This window comes from Oncorhynchus mykiss, chromosome 21, assembly GCF_057628025.1.
Source record: "Oncorhynchus mykiss isolate SJ-2025 chromosome 21, ASM5762802v1, whole genome shotgun sequence".
NCBI lineage: Eukaryota > Metazoa > Chordata > Actinopteri > Salmoniformes > Salmonidae > Oncorhynchus > Oncorhynchus mykiss.
Genome location: NC_143042.1, coordinates 31,777,110 through 31,798,721, shown reverse-complemented (window position 1 = coordinate 31,798,721; position 21,612 = coordinate 31,777,110). Strand labels below are relative to the sequence as shown.

At 44.7% G+C, this 21,612-nt stretch overlaps 1 protein-coding gene and 2 pseudogenes across 3 annotated transcripts in view; 1 reads left to right on the top strand and 2 right to left on the bottom strand.

Moving 5' to 3' along the window:
- Nucleotides 1–21,612, top strand: part of LOC149973044 (NLR family CARD domain-containing protein 3-like) — a 572,339-nt pseudogene that overhangs the window by 25,201 nt on the left and 525,526 nt on the right. The gene's annotated exons all lie outside the window — the stretch shown is intronic.
- Nucleotides 5,527–6,571, bottom strand: LOC149973057 (stonustoxin subunit beta-like). The gene is made up of 2 exons (XM_090214419.1): nucleotides 6,535–6,571; nucleotides 5,527–6,158 (listed from the first exon to the last, which is right to left on the bottom strand). The coding sequence occupies exons 1-2, from the start codon at nucleotides 6,554–6,556 to the stop codon at nucleotides 5,530–5,532; spliced, it is 651 nt and encodes a 216-aa protein (XP_090070545.1). The 5' UTR covers nucleotides 6,557–6,571; the 3' UTR covers nucleotides 5,527–5,529.
- LOC149973056 (NLR family CARD domain-containing protein 3-like) overlaps nucleotides 11,474–21,612 on the bottom strand; it is a 31,402-nt pseudogene continuing 21,263 nt past the window's right edge. Inside the window, exons 3-8 of the transcript XR_016490082.1 lie at nucleotides 18,956–19,072; nucleotides 18,516–18,600; nucleotides 18,158–18,386; nucleotides 15,581–17,794; nucleotides 11,530–11,707; nucleotides 11,474–11,482 (exon numbers count right to left, since the gene is read on the bottom strand). The product of XR_016490082.1 is annotated as an NLR family CARD domain-containing protein 3-like (transcript). The remainder of the gene's footprint in view (nucleotides 11,483–11,529; nucleotides 11,708–15,580; nucleotides 17,795–18,157; nucleotides 18,387–18,515; nucleotides 18,601–18,955; nucleotides 19,073–21,612) is intronic.

The window sequence follows — 21,612 nt, the reverse complement described above, 5'->3', positions numbered from 1 at the left end:
TTACACACTAACTGCTGACTGCCACATATACAAAAGGATGTGCTTCTTTATAAAAGCTATGAACCAGCACTGTTCGTTGAGCTTTTCAACTATGCACTGTTGAGTGGATATTTCAAGTGTTGTTTGAAATAATCTGCAGTCTCTCTTCCTTTGATTAGATGTTCCACAACACGTTGCATCAACCAATGGTTCCATACTGCGTCTTGGACTGTGCAGTCAGGCACCAGATTGTTATAACATATGATGTGGTAAACTGATACGTAAAACACCTATCCAGCTGTTAGAAGGTCTGGCAGGAGTCAGCAACGTCTGAGCACAGGAACTGGCCCAACCTGTTACTGATGCTGCGTTCAAACAAGTAGGAAGCTCAGATAATACCACTTGTAAACTGGGAGCAATGAGTTGTGTGCTTTCATGTGTTTTGAACCAGTTGGGAACACTGATTGGCTAATGGAAAACAAGCTGCAACAACCATCACCTGAAAGTACAGCTGTCATGCTGCTGAACACATTATAGTGTTCAACAACCATCACCTGAAAGTACAGCTGTCATGCTGCATTATAGTGTTCAACAACCATCACCTGAAAGTACAGCTGTCATGCTGCATTATAGTGTTCAACAACCATCACCTGAAAGTACAGCTGTCATGCTGCATTATAGTGTTCAACAACCATCACCTGAAAGTACAGCTGTCATGCTGCATTATAGTGTTCAACAACCATCACCTGAAAGTACAGCTGTCATGCTGCATTATAGTGTTCAACAACCATCACCTGAAGGTACAGCTGTCATGCTGCATTATAGTGTTCAACAACCATCACCTGAAAGTACAGCTGTCATGCTGCATTATAGTGTTCAACAACCATCACCTGAAAGTACAGCTGTCATGCTGCATTATAGTGTTCAACAACCATCACCTGAAAGTACAGCTGTCATGCTGCTGAACACATTATAGTGTTCAACAACCATCACCTGAAAGTACAGCTGTCATGCTGCATTATAGTGTTCAACAACCATCACCTGAAAGTACAGCTGTCATGCTGCATTATAGTGTTCAACAACCATCACCTGAAAGTACAGCTGTCATGCTGCTGAACACATTATAGTGTTCAACAACCATCACCTGAAAGTACAGCTGTCATGCTGCATTATAGTGTTCAACAACCATAACCTGAAGGTACAGCTGTCATGCTGCTTAACATATAGTGTTCAACAACCATATTAATAGACTGTTTTTTATAAATATTGTTCTGTTGTTGAATTTAGCTAATGACAATGATGTTATGGAGGTAATTTCTTTAGTTTGTAAAGCATATGGGAGGAGTCAGAGATCAGAGATGACAAGTCTCCTACCAATAACAGTTGGAGGGGCATCCAGTGGAATGATAGATGAGTCTCCCACTAATAACCATTACAGTGGATTGATAGATGAGTCTCCCACTAATAACCATTCCAGTGGATTGATAGATGAGTCTCCCACTAATAACCAGTTGGAGGGGCGTTCCAGTGGATTGATAGATGAGTCTCCCACTAATAACCAGTTGGAGGGGCGTTCCAGTGGATTGATAGATGAGTCTCCCACTAATAACCAGTTGGAGGGGCGTTCCAGTGGATTGATAGATGAGTCTCCCACTAGTAACCAGGTGGAAGGGCGTTCCAGTGGATTGACAGATGAGTCTCCCACTAAGAACCAGGTGGATGGGCGTTTGAGTGGATTGATAGATGAGTTTCCCACTAATAACCAGGTGGAGGGGCGTTCCAGTGGATTGATAGATGAGTCTCCCACTAGTAACCAGGTGGATGGGCGTTTGAGTGGATTGATAGATGAGTCTCTCACTAATAACCAGGTGGAGGGGCTTTCCAGTGGATTGACAGATGAGTCTCCCACTAAGAACCAGGTGGATGGGCGTTTGAGTGGATTGATAGATGAGTCTCCCACTAATAACCAGGTGGAGGGGCTTTCCAGTGGATTGATAGATTAGTCTCCCTAACCATTCCAGTGGATTTTTGTCTTACTTTCTTCATCTCAACTGACATGAGAGAACTGGACAGGTGAAGTAGTGTCCTGTTCTCTCAGTATCATACAGTACTAACAACAGAATGATTAGTGTCCTGTTCTCTCAGTATCTTACAGTAGTAACAACAGAATGATTAGTGTCCTGTTCTCTCAGTATCTTACAGTAGTAACAACAGAATGATTAGTGTCCTGTTCTCTCAGTATCATACAGTACTAACAACAGAATGATTAGTGTCCTGTTCTCTCAGTATCATACAGTACTAACAACAGAATGATTAGTGTCCTGTTCTCTCAGTATCTTACAGTAGTAACAACAGAATGATTAGTGTCCTGTTCTCTCAGTATCTTACAGTAGTAACAACAGAATGATTAGTGTCCTGTTCTCTCAGTATCATACAATAGTAACAACATAATGATTAGTGTCCTGTTCTCTCAGTATCATACAGTACTAACAACAGAATGATTAGTGTCCTGTTCTCTCAGTATCTTACAGTAGTAACAACAGAATGATTAGTGTCCTGTTCTCTCAGTATCTTACAGTAGTAACAACAGAATGATTAGTGTCCTGTTCTCTCAGTATCATACAGTACTAACAACAGAATGATTAGTGTCCTGTTCTCTCAGTATCTTACAGTAGTAACAACAGAATGATTAGTGTCCTGTTCTCTCAGTATCTTACAGTAGTAACAACAGAATGATTAGTGTCCTGTTCTCTCAGTATCATACAATAGTAACAACATAATGATTAGTGTCCTGTTCTCTCAGTATCATACAGTAGTAACAACAGAATGATTAGTGTCTGATCATAAAGTGTAACATAGATGCAGGGAGTCAGGAAGCAAGTGCAGTTAGTGAGTTTAATGATGAAGAACATGGAATGATACAAAACAAGAGAAGTGTCTAAATTAGAAACAAAACCAGTGCTGACTGATGGGAGATAACAACAGTCTAACATAGAAACATAACCAGTACTGACTGATGGGAGATAACAACAGTCTAACATAGAAACATAACCAGTACTGACTGATGGGAGATAACAACAGTCTAACATAGAAACATAACCAGTACTGACTGATAGGAGATAACAACAGTCTAACATAGAAACATAACCAGTACTGACTGATGGGAGATAACAACAGTCTAACACAGAAACATAACCAGTACTGCCTGATAACAAAACAGTTCTAGATAAACGGGAAGTCATCAGAGAGGGGATGAAGTCCAGGTGTGTCTGATGATGATGAGCAGGTGTGAGTAATGAAGGTTGCCAGGTGTGAGTAATGAAGGTTGCCAGGTGTGTGTAATGATGAGGAGCAGGTGTGAGTAATGAAGGTTGCCAGGTGTGTCTGATGATGAGGAGCAGGTGAGTAATGAAGGTTGCCAGGTGTGTGTAATGATGAGGAGCAGGTCAGTAATGAAGGTTGCCAGGTGTGTAATGATGAGGAGCAGGTGTGAGTAATGAATGCTGCCAGGTGTCTGTAATGATGAGGAGCAGGTGTGTGTAATGAAGGTTGCCAGGTGTGTGTAATAATGAGGAGCAGGTGTGTGTAATGAAGGTTGCCAGGTGTCTGTAATGATGAGGAGCAGGTGTGTCTAATGAAGGTTGCCAGGTGGGTCTAATGATGATGAGCAGGTGTGAGTAATGATGAGGAGCAGGTGTGAGTAATGAAGGTTGCCAGGTGTGTGTAATGATGAGGAGCAGGTGTGTGTAATGAAGGTTGCCAGGTGTCTGTAATGATGAGGACCAGGTGTGAGTAATGAAGGTTGCCAGGTGTGAGTAATGATGGGGAGCAGGTGTGAGTAATGAAGGTTGCCAGGTGTGTGTAATGATGGGGAGCAGGTGTGAGTAATGAAGGTTGCAAGGTGTCTGTAAAGATCGGTTGCGAGGTGTGTGTAATGATGGGGAGCAGGTGTGGGTAATGAAGGTTGCCAGGTGTCTGTAATGATGAGGAGCAGGTGTGTCTAATGAAGGTTGCCAGGTGGGTCTAATGATGATGAGCAGGTGTGAGTAATGATGAGGAGCAGGTGTGAGTAATGAAGGTTGCCAGGTGTGTGTAATGATGAGGAGCAGGTGTGTGTAATGAAGGTTGCCAGGTGTCTGTAATGATGAGGACCAGGTGTGAGTAATGAAGGTTGCCAGGTGTGAGTAATGATGGGGAGCAGGTGTGAGTAATGAAGGTTGCCAGGTGTGTGTAATGATGGGGAGCAGGTGTGAGTAATGAAGGTTGCAAGGTGTCTGTAAAGATCGGTTGCCAGGTGTGTGTAATGATAGGGAGCAGGTGTGGGTAATGAAGGTTGCCAGGTGTCTGTAAAGATCGGTTGCCAGGTGTATGTAATGATGGGGAGCAGGTGTGAGTAATGAACAGTGCCAGGACCGGTGGTTAGTAGATCGGAGACGTCGAGCACCAGAGAGGGAGACTAGACATGACATAAAGACTTCCTCTTCAACTGAATACAACCCATTTCTATGTACTGAACACAAACCCTGTTACTGTACTGTCATATTGTGATCAGTATTAAAACATTTCCACCTCTCTTCTTCCATCTATTACTGTACTGTCATATTGTGATCAATATTAAAACATTTCCACCTCTCTTCTTCCATCTATTACTGTACTGTCATATTGTGATCAATATTAAAACATTTCCACCTCTCTTCTTCCATCTATTACTGTACTGTCATATTGTGATCAATATTACAACATTTCCACCTCTCTTCTTCCATCTATTACTGTACTGCCATATTGTGATCGATATTAAAACATTTCCACCTCTCTTCTTCCATCTATTACTGTACTGTCATATTGTGATCAGTATTACAAAATTTCCACCTCTCTTCTTCCATCTATTACTGTACTGTCATATTGTGATCAATATTAAAACATTTCCACCTCTCTTCTTCCATCTATTACTGTACTGTCATATTGTGATCAATATTAAAACATTTCCATCTCTCTTCTTCCATCTATTACTGTACTGTCATATTGTGATCAATATTAAAACATTTCCATCTCTCTTCTTCCATCTATTACTGTACTGTCATATTGTGATCAATATTAAAACATTTCCACCTCTCTTCTTCCATCTATTACTGTACTGTCACATTGTGATCAATATTAAAACATTTCCACCTCTCTTCTTCCATCTATTACTGTATTGTCATATTGTGATCAATATTAAAACATTCCCACCTCTCTTCTTCCATCTATTACTGTACTGTCATATTGTGATCAATATTAAAACATTTCCACATCTCTTCTTCAATCTATTACTGTACTGTCAAATTGTGATCAATTTTAAAACATTTCCACCTCTCTTCTTCCATCTGGTTGATGACCCTTTATTAGTCACATCTGTCACATCTTTTCATTCAGTTGAATTGAGTTTATACACAAACAAGATTGTTGTGTCAAGAATGTGACAAATAAACATTCTACAATATTTACAAACACAAAGTAGCACCAAGAAGCCCAATATCAACACGATCAATGATTTCTAAATGAAACCAGTTTTTACAATACAGTGTGGTGATTCATTTTATTAATGAATGACTCTAGTTGACAATGTCTGTCAACTTCAATGGTGTTTATTAATGAATATTTACAATCATATGTTTGACACAGGGACACTGAGGAGTCATCCCAAACATACAACCCTGGATAGAGGGGCTTAGTGAATGTGGAGGTGAATGTGATCAGGTGGGTCAGTGTGTCAGAGGAGGTTCTATAGAAGGACAGAGTGCCGGCTGACCAGTCCAGATACACTCCTACTCTGTGGGAGCTGGAGGAGGGGACATCTATGGTAATGTGATTATTATTGTGCCAGGCAATGTAACTGTTGTCAGAGCAGACCAGACTCCAGGACTTGTCATTGGCTCCAAGCCTACAGTCATTAACCCCTTCTCTCCTGCTGATTCCTTTATATGTCACTCCTATATCAGCACCTCTCCCACTCCACTCTACCTCCCAGTAACAGCGCCCAGTCAGACCCTCTCTACACAGCACCTGGTACCAGTGCTCAAATCTCTCTGGGTGATCAGGATAAGGCTGCTTCTCTCTCTTACATGTAACTTTTCTGTTCTCCTCAGACAAAGACAGGTGCCTGTATGCTGTGTTTGGGTCCAGTGTGAGATCACAGACATCTGATGGATGAAACCAGACACAATATTAGAAATCATCATCATTCACATTAAAATGTTAACTCACTTTTCACTAATTAATTTTAATGCAGATGTTTCTAGGTATCAAAAGGAGAATTTAAGGTAACTTGAGACTTGTTGAACATTTTATACTGTATGGTAATATAAAACACACTTATTCCCATTAATTACACACACACAGACACAAACATTGTCAAAGCAACTCTTTGTAAACTTTGGTGTCCCTGATTTCTGCGTCTGTAGAACTACAGCTGATATTTAATATGACCAAGTCAGTAATGATTATGATCTTTGACTTTGACTTAACTTGAATGAAGACTTATTCTTAGTCATATTCTTCACAGCAGTCAACACTCACATTTTCTAAGCCCAGGTTTCATTCTGTTCTCTCCACCATGTTCCACACTGTAGCAGTAAGCAGAAGAACAGACAGTCATTGAGGGATACACCTGAACTCACACACACACACACACACACACACACACACACACACACACACACACACACACACACACACACACACACACACACACACACACACACACACACACACACACACACACAAAAAACAAAAAAACAAACAAACAAACACACACTGGACACACACACATACACCCCCATTGGAAACACACTGGACACACACACAAACACACATACACTGGACACACACACACACACACACACACACTGGACACACACACATACACCCACACTGGACACACACACACACACACACACTGGACACACACACACACACACACACACACACACTGGACAAACACACATTGGACTCACAAACACACGCACACACACACTGGACACACACACGCTGGACACACACAAACACTGGACACACACACACACACACACACACACGCTGGACACACACACACACACACTGGACACACACACACACACACACACGCTGGACACACACACACTGGACACACAAACACACACTGGACACACAAACACACGCTGGACACACACACACACTGGACACACACACACACACACTGGACACACACACACACGCTGGACACACACACACACACTGGACACACACACATACACTGGACACACACACAAAGACACTCTGGACACACACACACTGGACACACACACACACACTGGACACACACACATACACACGCTGGACACACACACACACACTGGACACACACACACACGCTTTACACACACACAGACATTGGACACACACATACGCTAGACACACACACACACACTGGACTCACACACACACACAGACTGCACTCACACACTCACACACACACTGGACACACACACTGGACTCACACACACACACACACACTGGACACACACACACACACACTGGACACACACACACACACACACAAGCTGCACACACACACACACTGGACACACACACACACACACACACACACTGGACAAAGACACACACACGCTGGACACACACACACACAATGGACACACACACACACACACACACATACACCCGCTAGACACACACACACACACACACACTGGACAAGACACACACACGCTGGGCACACACACACACTGGACACAGACACACACACGCTGGAAACACACACACACACTGGACACACACACACACACTGGACACCCACACGAACACACTAGACACATACACACACACGCTAGACACACACAGACACACACTGGACACACACTGTACTCACACAAACACACACACACACACACACACTCACACTGGACAACCACACACACACGCTCACACTGGACAACCACACACACACACACACACACACACACACACACACACACACACACACACACACACACACACACACACACACACACACACACACACACACACACACACACACACTGGACAAACACACACACACCCACTGGACACACACACACACACACACACTGGACACACACACACACTGGACAAACACACACACACCCACTGGACACACACTCACACTGGACTCTATCACACACACACACACACACACACTGGACAAACACACACACACACACACACTGGACACAAACACACACACACACACTGTACAAAGACACACACACGCTGGACACACACACACACACACATACATGCTAGACCCACACACACACACACTGGACAAGACACACACACGCTGGGCACACACACACACGCTGGACACACACACACACACTGGACACAGACACACACACGCTGGAAACACACACACACACTGGACACACACACACACACTAGACACATACACACACACACACACGTTAGACACACACACACACACACACACTGGACACACACTGTACTCACACACACACACACACACACTGGACACACACACTGGACTCACACACATTGGACTCACAAACACACACACACACACACACACACACACACACACTGGACAAACACACACACACCCACTGGACACACACACACACACACACACTGGACACACACACACACTGGACAAACACACACACACCGACTGGACACACACTCACACTGGACTCTATCACACACACACACACACACACACTGGACAAACACACACACACACACACTGGACACAAACACACACACACACACTGTACAAAGACACACACACGCTGGACACACACACACACACACATACATGCTAGACCCACACACACACACACTGGACAAGACACACACACGCTGGGCACACACACACACGCTGGACACACACACACACACTGGACACAGACACACACACGCTGGAAACACACACACACACTGGACACACACACACACACTAGACACATACACACACACACACACGTTAGACACACACACACACACACACACTGGACACACACTGTACTCACACACACACACACACACACTGGACACACACACTGGACTCACACACATTGGACTCACAAACACACACACACACACACACGCTCACACTGGACAACCACACACACACACACACTGGACACACAAACACACACTGGACACACAAACACACGCTGGACACACACACACACTGGACACACACACACACACACTGGACACACACACACACGCTGGACACACACACACACACTGGACACACACACATACACTGGACACACACACAAAGACACTCTGGACACACACACACTGGACACACACACACACACTGGACACACACACATACACACGCTGGACACACACACACACACTGGACACACACACACACGCTTTACACACACACAGACATTGGACACACACATACGCTAGACACACACACACACACTGGACTCACACACACACACAGACTGCACTCACACACTCACACACACACTGGACACACACACTGGACTCACACACACACACACACACTGGACACACACACACACACTGGACACACACACACACACACACAAGCTGCACACACACACACACTGGACACACACACACACACACACACACACTGGACAAAGACACACACACGCTGGACACACACACACACAATGGACACACACACACACACACACATACACCCGCTAGACACACACACACACACACACACTGGACAAGACACACACACGCTGGGCACACACACACACTGGACACAGACACACACACGCTGGAAACACACACACACACTGGACACACACACACACACTGGACACCCACACGAACACACTAGACACATACACACACACGCTAGACACACACAGACACACACTGGACACACACTGTACTCACACAAACACACACACACACACACACACTCACACTGGACAACCACACACACACGCTCACACTGGACAACCACACACACACACACACACACACACACACACACACACACACACACACACACACACACACACACACACACACACACACACACACACACACACACACACTGGACAAACACACACACACCCACTGGACACACACACACACACACACACTGGACACACACACACACTGGACAAACACACACACACCCACTGGACACACACTCACACTGGACTCTATCACACACACACACACACACACACTGGACAAACACACACACACACACACTGGACACAAACACACACACACACACTGTACAAAGACACACACACGCTGGACACACACACACACACACATACATGTTAGACCCACACACACACACACTGGACAAGACACACACACGCTGGGCACACACACACACGCTGGACACACACACACACACTGGACACAGACACACACACGCTGGAAACACACACACACACTGGACACACACACACACACTAGACACATACACACACACACACACGTTAGACACACACACACACACACACACTGGACACACACTGTACTCACACACACACACACACACACTGGACACACACACTGGACTCACACACATTGGACTCACAAACACACACACACACACACACACACACACACACACACACACACTGGACAAACACACACACACCCACTGGACACACACACACACACACACACTGGACACACACACACACTGGACAAACACACACACACCCACTGGACACACACTCACACTGGACTCTATCACACACACACACACACACACACTGGACAAACACACACACACACACACTGGACACAAACACACACACACACACTGTACAAAGACACACACACGCTGGACACACACACACACACACATACATGCTAGACCCACACACACACACACTGGACAAGACACACACACGCTGGGCACACACACACACGCTGGACACACACACACACACTGGACACAGACACACACACGCTGGAAACACACACACACACTGGACACACACACACACACTAGACACATACACACACACACACACGTTAGACACACACACACACACACACACTGGACACACACTGTACTCACACACACACACACACACACTGGACACACACACTGGACTCACACACATTGGACTCACAAACACACACACACACACACACGCTCACACTGGACAACCACACACACACACACACTGGACACACACACACACTGGACAAACACACACACACACACACACTGGACACACACACCCACTGGACACACACTCACACTGGACTCACACACACACTGGACTCACACACACACTGGACAAACACACACACACACACACCCACTGGACACACACACACACTGGACAAACACACACTGGACTCTCTCTCACACACACACACACACACACACACACACACACACACACACACACACACACACACACACACACAGTCAGCATATAACTTTGTCCAAGCAGTGGTAATAACGTTTGTCTTAACTAGCCTGAAAGTCAAACATGTCTGATATGAACATTGACATAAACCCTCTACATACTTGAGTTTCTCCAGTCTGCAGTTTGGATCCTCCAGTCTATCAGAGAGCAGTCTGACTCCTGAGTCTCCTGGGTGATTGTAGCTCAGGTCCAGCTCTCTCAGGTGTGAGGGGTTTGACCTCAGAGCTGAGACCAGAGAAGCACAGCCTTCCTCTGTGACTAGACAGCCTGACAGCCTGCAAAGATTCAAATCATATTAAAATCACACTGCTATTCTTTGGTGGTGAAAATAGTGGCAGTATATTATTTCAACATATTCAGATATATCAGTGTCCTGAAACCTTCCATATCTATTCGTAAAATAGTGTATCATCATAAAAAATGACAAATGATCAAAGTATTGTCTGCAGATAGAAACATGTATAGTACAAACCAGTTTAAAAAGCAGTATCAGTCAGAAGACAGACAGTGAGGAATCAGATTTAGATCATATTGAGTATACAGTCCACACCATATCTATTTAGACAGTGAGGAATCAGATTTAGATCATATTGAGTATACAGTCCACACCATATCTATTTAGACAGTGAGGTATCAGATTTAGATTGTATTGAGTATACAGTCCACACCATATCTATTTAGACAGTGAGGTATCAGATTTAGATTGTATTGAGTATACAGTCCACACCATATCTATTTAGACAGTGAGGTATCAGATTTAGATTGTATTGAGTATACAGTCCACACCATATCTATTTAGACAGTGAGGTATCAGATTTAGATTGTATTGAGTATACAGTCCACACCATATCTATTTAGACAGTGAGGAATTAGATTTAGATCATATTGAGTATACAGTCCACACCATATCTATTTAGACAGTGAAGCTAACATTTTAAATGTGTCTCTATACTCCAACATTTTGGATTTCAGATAAAATATTTCATTTGAGGTGACAGTATATAATGTCACCTTTAATTTGAGGGTATTTTAAGACATATGTGTTTCACTATTAAAAATGAAAACAATTTATGTTTCCAGTCTCCCCATTTGAAGAAGTCTTAAGTTTTCTGAACAATTCACTCATAGTGTATTAAAATAGTCAAAAAATTAGTTTTTTTGTCGTAAACTCGTTGGTTGCATTTGCAGTTTGTTTTGGTTGTGTTTTTGGTTGTTTTGCCCAATAATAAAATGGTGGATGATGAGTGGAGTACTTTTCTGTCTAAGAGAGTAGATAACATGTTTCTAAACAACAATAAATTAATCCTGATGATGCCATGATTAAGAAAAATCATGAAAGAATCATGAATAATAATGAGTGAGAAAGTTACAGAGGCTACAATAAAGCATGCTAACCTCTCACCATTACCAATAACAGAGGCTACAACAAAACATGCTAACCTCTCACCATTACCAATAACAGAGACTACAACAAAACATGCTAACCTCTCACCATTACCAATAACAGAGGCTAAAACAAAACATGCTAACCTCTCACCATTACCAATAACAGAGACTACAACAAAACATACTAACCTCTCACCATTACCAGTAACAGAGGCTACAACAAAGCATGCTAACCTCTCACCATTACCAATAACAGAGACTACAACAAAACATGCTAACCTCTCACCATTACCAATAACAGAGGCTACAACAAAACATGCTAACCTCTCACCATTACCAATAACAGAGGGGGTCTGATCTTTGTGCCTCTGTAACTTTCTCATTCATCATTATTCTCGATTCATTCCTGATTATTCATCATCATAGTAGCATCCACATGAATGTAGAAGTGTTCAGAAACATCTTCTATTCTTACTGACAATACAAGTGAAGTGACTCCAAAATGACAGGACATTATTCACCATTCAGTTTCTATTAGGAAAACATCTAAAACACAACCAAGACGAACTGCAAATTAATTCAACAAGTTAGTAGAATCACAAGCTTGATGTAATCACTGCAGGCATGGAATTTGGGACCAAATTCTAAACGTATGACTACTTTAATACACTATAAGTGTCACGTTCTGACCATCGTTCGTGTGTGTTTTCCTTGTTTTAGTGTTGGTCAGGACGTGAACTGGGTGGGCATTCTGTGCTGGATGTCTTGTTTGTCTATTTCTATTTCTGGCCTGATATGGTTCTCAATCAGAGGCAGGTGTTAGTCATTGTCTCTGATTGGGAACCATATTTAGGTAGCCTGGGTTTCACTGTGTGTTTGTGGGTGATTGTCCTTAGTGTCTTGATGTCCTTGTTCTGTGTGTATGTGCACCAGTATTAGGCTGTTTCGGTTTTCGTTACGTTTATTGTTTTGTAGTGTTTGTATCGATTCGTGTTTTACGTTAGTTTAAATAAACATGGATCGCAATCTACACGCCGCATTTTGGTCCGACTCTCCTTCACATACAGAAAACCGTGACAGAATCACCCACCACAACAGGACCAAGCGGCGTGATGACAGGCAGCAGCAGCAGGAGCTACGAAGTCGGGAGTATACGACTTGGGAGGAAATAGACAGGTGGGCGGTCGACCCAGGGAGAGTGCCGGAGCCCACCTGGGATTCGATGGAGCAGTGCGCGGAGGGTTATCAGAGAATGGAGTTGGCGAAGCAAGCACGGCGGCGCGGACGGAAGCCAGAGAGTCAGCCCCAAAAATGTCTTGGGGGGGGGGGGGCTAACAGGGAGTATGGCTACGCCAGGTAGCAGACCTGAGCCAACTCCCCCTGTTTATCGTGAGGAGCCAAGGAGGAGACCAGAACCAGAACCGGTGTTGGAGGTGAGCGAAGCAGAGACTGTGAAGGAGTTAATGGGGAAATTGGAGGAGAGAGTAATGAGGGAGTTGCTGTGTTGGTGTTTTAAACAAGGAACCGCCAGAGCCGCCAGTCATCATGGAGCAGCCAGAGCCTCCAGTCAGCATGGAGCAGCCAGAGCCGCCAGTCAGCATGGAGCAGCCAGAGCCGCCAGTCAGCATGGAGCAGCCAGAGCCGCCAGTCAGCATGGAGCAGCCAGGGCCGCCAGTCAGCATGGAGCAGCCAGAGTCGCCAGTCAGCATGGAGCAGCCAGAGTTGCCAGTCAGCATGGAGAAGCCAGAACTGCCAGTCAGCCAGACTCTTCCAGATCTGCCAGTCAGCCAGGATCCGCTATTCAGCCAGGATCCGCCATTCAGCCAGGATCTTCCAGATCCGCCAGCCAGCCGGGATCTGCCAGAGCCAACTACCTGCCTGGGCTTCCTCTCAGTGCTGGGCTTCCTCTCAGTGCTGAACTTCCTCTCAGTGCTGAGCTTCCTCTCGGTGCTGAGCTTCCTCTCGGTGCTGAGCTTCCTCTCGGTGCTGAGCTTCCTCTCGGTGCTGAGCTTCCTCTCGGTGCTGAGCTTCCTCTCAGTCCCGAGCTACCCCTTAGTCACGAGCTACCCCTGTCCCGAGCTGTCCCTCTGTCCCGAGCTGCCCCTCTGTCCCGAGCTGCCATTAAGGAGGGTCGCCTATCTAGGGACGCTAAGGAGGTGGACTAAGACTATTATGGAGTGGGGTCCACGTCCAGCGCCAGAGCAGCCACCGCGGACCACACCCTCCCCTATAGGTTTAGGTTGTGCGTCCGGAGTCCGCACCTTGGAGGGGGGGTACTGTCACGTTCTGACCATTGTTCGTGTGTGTTTTCCTTGTTTTAGTGTTGGTCAGGATGTGAGCTGGGTGGGCATTCTATGTTGGATGTCTTGTTTGTCTATTTCTATGTCTGGCCTGATATGGTTCTCAATCAGAGGCAGGTGTTAGTCATTGTCTCTGATTGGGAACCATATTTAGGTAGCCTGGGTTTCACTGTGTTTGTGGGTGATTGTCCTCAGTGTCTTGATGTCCTTGTTCTGTGTGTATGTGCACCAGTAATAGGCTGTTTCGGTTTTCGTTACGTTTATTGTTTTGTAGTGTTTGTACCGATTCGTGTTTTACGTTAGTTTAAATAAACATGGATCGCAATCTACACGCCGCATTTTGGTCCGACTGTCCTTCACATACAGAAAACCGTGACAATAAGTGAATATAACCGAATAATTACGACTTTTCAAATGGGAGAACTACATACATAAAGTGCTTTCATATCTGATAATACTGACCTCAGAGTCTCCAGTTTACATTGGGGAATCCCCAGTCCAGAAGAGAGCAGCTTCACACCAGAATCATTCAGGTCATTGTTACTCAGATCGAGCTCTCTCAGGTGTGAGGAGTTTGACTCCAGAGCTGAGACCAGAGAAGCACAGCCTCCCTCTGTGACTCCACAGCCTGACAGCCTGACAAAGAGATCATCATGACTTCACAAACACACTGTTAATTTAACACCAGTAGTGTAGAAGGGCAATGGCAGATGCATTTGGTTAATTTGGTTTATTCTCTCAAACAACATATAGATTCATCTAACATCTCCGAGAATTGTGTGGTCATTTTGTTATAATAATGTGAACATCAATGCATTCATTCAATATTATATACATATTATTATACTTTTTTACTCTAAATTGAATATTTCTTCTAGCTGATTAGTACTTGAGTGTCATTTTATTTACTCACAGAACAGCTCTGGAGGCTTTGACCACTGGCAGCAGCCTCAGAAGACCTTTCTCTGATCTGGAGTATTTATTCAGGTCAAACACATCCAGCTCCTTTTCTGAAGTCAGCAACACAAAGACAAGAGCTGACCACTGTGCAGGTGACAGGTTGGGTTTTGAGAGACTTCCTGAGCTCAGGAAGCTTTGGATCTCCTCCACTAGAGAATGGTCATTCAGTTCATTCAGACAGTGGAACAGATTGATGCTCCTCTCTGGAGAGGGATTCTCCCTGATCTTCTCCTTGATGTACTTGACTGTTTCTTCATGGCTCTGTGAGCTGATTCTTGTCTTTCTCAGTAGACCTCGTAAGTGCTTCTGATTGGACTCCAGTGAGAGGCCCAGAAGGAAGCGGAGGAAAAGGTCCAGGTTTCCTGTCTCACTTTGTAAGGCTTTATCCACAGCACTCTTGTAGACAGTAACTTCAGACTTGTCACTTGTTTGCAGTTTGTCCATTCGATTCTCATTGTTGTTGATGAATGAGAGGAACACATATACAGCAGCCAGAAACTCCTGAATGCTCAGATGTACGAAGCAGTACACCTTGTCCTGGTACAGCACACATTCCTCTTTTAAAGAGCTGTGTGCACAATCCTGAGTACACTGAGGCTTCATTAACATCAATGCCAGACTCTTTCAGGTCTTCTTCATAGAAAATCAGATTGCCCTTCACAAGCTGTTGAAAAGCCAGTTTTCCCAGTTTCAGAATGCTCTCTTTATTCCAGTGTGGACCTGTCTCTTCTTTCCCAAGATACTTTTCATTCTTCTGTTTGGTATGAAACTCCACAAGGTGTGTGTACATCTCAGTCAGAGTCTTGGGCATCTCTTCTCTCTTATGTTTCAGCATGTGTTCAAGGACTGTTGCAGAAATCCAACAGAAGACTGGAATGTGGCACATGATGTGGAGGCTTCTTGATGTCTTTATGTGTGAGATGATTCTGCTGGCCAGGTCCTGATCACTGAATCTGTTCCTGAAGTACTCCTCCTTCTGTGGGTCATTGAACCCTCGTACCTCTGTCACCTGGTCAACACATCCTGAAGGGATCTTATTGGCTGCTGCAGGTCGGGTAGTTATCCAGAGGAGAGCAGAGGGAAGCAGATTTCCCTTGATGAGATTTGTCAGCAGAACATCCACTGAGGTTGACTCTGTGACGTCCCAACATATCTTGTTCTTCTGGAAGTCTAGGGGCAGTCGGCACTCATCCAGACCATCAAAGATGAACAGAACTTTGTACTTGTTGTAGATGGAGAATCCTGATTGTTTGGTTTCCATTGAGAAGTGATTCAGAAGTTCAATGAAAGTGTGTTTGTCCTCTTTCATCAAATTCAGCTCCCGAAAAGGGAATGAAAATACAAATTGGACATCCTGATTTGCTTTTCCTTCAGCCCAGTCCAGAATGAACTTCTGCACAGAGACTGTTTTTCCAATGCCAGCGACTCCCTTTGTCAGCACAGTTCTGATAGGTTTGTCTTGTCCAGTTAAGGGTTTGAAGATGTCGTTACATTTGATTGCAGTCTCTGGTCTTGCTTGTTTCCTGGTTGTTGTCTCAATCTGTCTCAGCTCATGTTCATTATTGACTTCTCCTGTTCCACCCTCTGTGATGTAGAGCTCTGTGTAGATCTTATTGAGAAGTGTTGGGTTTCCTTGTTGAGCGATCCCCTCAAATACACATTGAAACTTCTTTAGATTAGATTTGATTTCACGTTGGCAAATCACAGCAAGCTCATCTGAATCTAGAAATAAAACAGAGGATATTTTAATGTCTACAGTATTGTAGGACTGTTATAAAGTTGTACATTTATAATAATTTATTCTCTTAACTGACTGTATAAATGTGTAAATGTTTTCATAATGCATTACAGACGGGTGTGACTGATTATATTATTATTGATATTATGGATGGTGTTATTAATGTTCTCTCTCTCTCTAAATTAATCACCACAACACATCCCTGCTGCTACTTGAGGTCACTAGGTGTTGTGTTAAGGCTGCTACAATATCATTGAGTTACACAGCTACTTTAGCTGTACTTTAGCTACAGCTTTTAAATGTTAGAAAACATTATTCAACATGAGGCAGACAGATCTTACATTTCTCCAGTGTGTCAGCAAGCTCCTTCTGGTTCATTTTCCGCAGGACGTGCAGTGTGATTTTCAGAGCCCCATCTCTGGCACTGCTCTCCTGCTTCTCATCTTCAGCATCCACCACTTCCTTATCCTGCTGCTGACTCTCAAAGCCTTCTGGGAGTTCTGGACTAAGAATCCTCTTGAACATCTTCAGCTCGTTCTTCACAAATGTCATCATTTTCTCTTCAAGCATCTGAAATAAATAAAGTAAATTATTTAAGCAAGAGAAGAAATGCTTTCTCATTAACACATTAATGAATGATTGACAGATCAACTTTACTTGAGGTAAACAAAAACGAATGTACATAACAGGACCACATACACTGAATATGGAGGCCAGGTCTGTTTGATGACTCTGGGAAGACTGACCACTGAGAATCTCTGACTCTGATCTCTCCTGTTGGTTTCTGTGGACAAAACATGAGATTACATCTCCTCATCCAGGGAGTTCACACACACACACACACACACACACACACACACACACACACACACACACACACACACACACACACACACACACACACACACACACACACACACACACACACACACACACACACACACACACACACACACACTGTATACACACACACACACACTGGGGGAATGTGTTTGTTAAATATTGTTTTACGACTATGAAAACGGACAAAATGATTAGCCTATGGATTATGAAAACAACAACAATAATTGGGAAAATGTGAGAGGAGAAATGACTAGAGACAGTGTTGTTTAACTCACTGACCCATGAGTTCTTCTTACCTTTGTTCAGTAGAAAAGTCTCCTTCTCTAAAGTTTAGAGGTTGACTCATAGACCAGTCACTCTTCATGGACACACAGCTGGGAACAGGGGAGGCTCGTCTCTTCTGCTTGATTGGGCTTCAACACAACAGAGACAAACATTACATCTCTCATCTACTCTGAGCTCAGATGGGGAAACTATATCCATTTTCAGAAATGTTGATATTGGTGTGTTTTTTCTCTATCTAATCATGGCATGTGATTGTTCAATGACAGACATGTATTTGTTTAAAATCAATCACTTAGTTTTATTTCAGAGAGACAAATGATGCCTCACTCTCAGAGAAATCAATACTACTGCTAGGTTTTACACAGTCAAATGTAACAAATAACAACATTTATAATAAATAACTATAGAAATGATACATTTATGAAATCACTATATATATAAACAAAATATTCAAGAAATTAATATGTTAAACATTTCCTTTTGACAATTTAGTCATTTATGTTTTTATCCAGGATCCAGTTTCCCATTTTAAGGCCAAGTTCATCATTAGAACCTAGAAAGCGAGTGACCCGAGTGGCAGATGAATCAGAATTTGTTGGGTAACATTAAGATGTTTTATTTGCATAATATGCTTATGTGAGATACTTGTCATTAGATTGTATCCCTTTGGACTCTAGTGTAGGAAGTTGCTTAAACCATTACGAAGGGATGTCGTGATTAATGAGGAACCAATTATTATTGTCTCCACAATGTCGGTGCGCAAGTCACTCCCTCCTTTTCTATTGGGGGATATGTGTGGTAGTGTCTGGAACCATTGTATGTCCTCTCTGATGTTGCACTTGTCCTGGGATAGAGTATGACCTAGAGACTCACTCCCCTCAGTGAGCTTGTCCAGGAGTGGGGTCAAGAAGGGGGTTTACTTGAGATGGGAGTATCTAGAGTTGACAATTGATAAATGTCATTGGATGAGTTGGTGTTTTTGTACTATGAAGTACCAGGAACGAGATTAGAACCTCGTCTTAGGGACCAAACTGAACGATAATTTATAGCGAATGCTATCTGGCTGTTATGGTGAGTGAATGAGGACCCAAAAGCGAACTAACTTAAACAGAGCTTCTTTAATAACCAAACATAGGTAGGCTCAGATAGACCGGCAGATTCCGACAGGACAGGACAAGGTTACAGCAAACATGACGATAGTCTGGCTCAGGCATGAAACACAACAAACAAGAATCCGACAAGGACAGGAACAGAAACAGAGAGAGATATAGGGACCTAATCAGAGGGAAAAAGGGAACAGGTGGGAAACGGGGTGAATGGGTAGTTAGAGGAGACAAGGAACAGCTGGGGGAAAGCGGGGGAGAAAAGGTAACCTAACAACGACCAGCAGAGGGAGACAGGGTGAAGGGAAAGGACAGAGACAAGACACAACATGACAGTACATGACAGTACCCCCCCACTCACCGAGCGCCTCCTGGCGCACTCGAGGAGGAAACCTGGCGGCAACGGAGGAAATCCTCGATCAGCGCACGGTCCAGCACGTCCCGAGAGGGAACCCAACTCCTCTCCTCAGGACCGTACCCCTCCCAATCTACGAGGTACTGGTGACCACGGCCCCGAGGACGCATGTCCAAAATTCTACGGACCCTGTAGATGGGTGCGCCCTCGACAAGGATGGGGGGGGGGGGGGGAAGACGAGCGGGGGCGCGAAGGACGGGCTTGATGCAGGAGACATGGAAGACCGGGTGGACGCGACGAAGGTATCGCGGAAGAAGAAGTCGAACTGCGACAGGATTAATGACCCGAGAAATACGGAACGGACCAATGAACCGCGGGGTCAACTTGCGAGAAGCCGTCTTAAGGGGAAGGTTCTGAGTGGAGAGCCAAACTCTCTGACCGCGACAATATCTAGGACTCTTAGTTCTACGCTTATTAGCAGCCCTCACAGTCTGCGTCCTATAACGGCAAAGTGCAGACCTGACCCTCTTCCAGGTGCGCTCGCAACGTTGGACAAAAGCCTGAGCGGAGGGGACGCTGGACTCGGCGAACTGAGATGAGAACAGCGGAGGCTGGTACCCGAGGCTACTCTGAAAAGGAGATAGCCCGGTCGCAGACGAAGGAAGCGAGTTGTGGGCGTATTCTGCCCAGGGGAGCTGTTCTGACCAAGACGCAGGGTTACGAAAAGAAAGACTGCGTAAGATGCGACCAATAGTCTGATTGGCCCGTTCTGCTTGACCGTTAGACTGGGGGTGAAAGCCGGAAGAGAGACTGACGGAAGCCCCAATCAAACGGCAAAACTCCCTCCAAAATTGAGACGTGAATTGCGGACCTCTGTCCGAAACGACGTCTGACGGAAGGCCATGAATTCAGAAAACATTCTCGATGATGATTTGTGCCGTCTCTTTAGCAGAAGGAAGCTTAGCAAGGGGAATGAAATGAGCCGCCTTAGAGAACCTATCGACAACCGTAAGAATAACAGTCTTCCCCGCTGACGAAGGCAGTCCGGTGACAAAATCTAAGGCGATGTGAGACCACGGTCGAGAGGGAATAGGAAGCGGCCTGAGACGGCCGGCAGGAGGAGAGTTACCGGACTTAGTCTGCGCGCAGACCGAACAAGCAGCCACGAAACGACGCGTGTCATGCTCCCGGGTGGGCCACCAAAAACGCT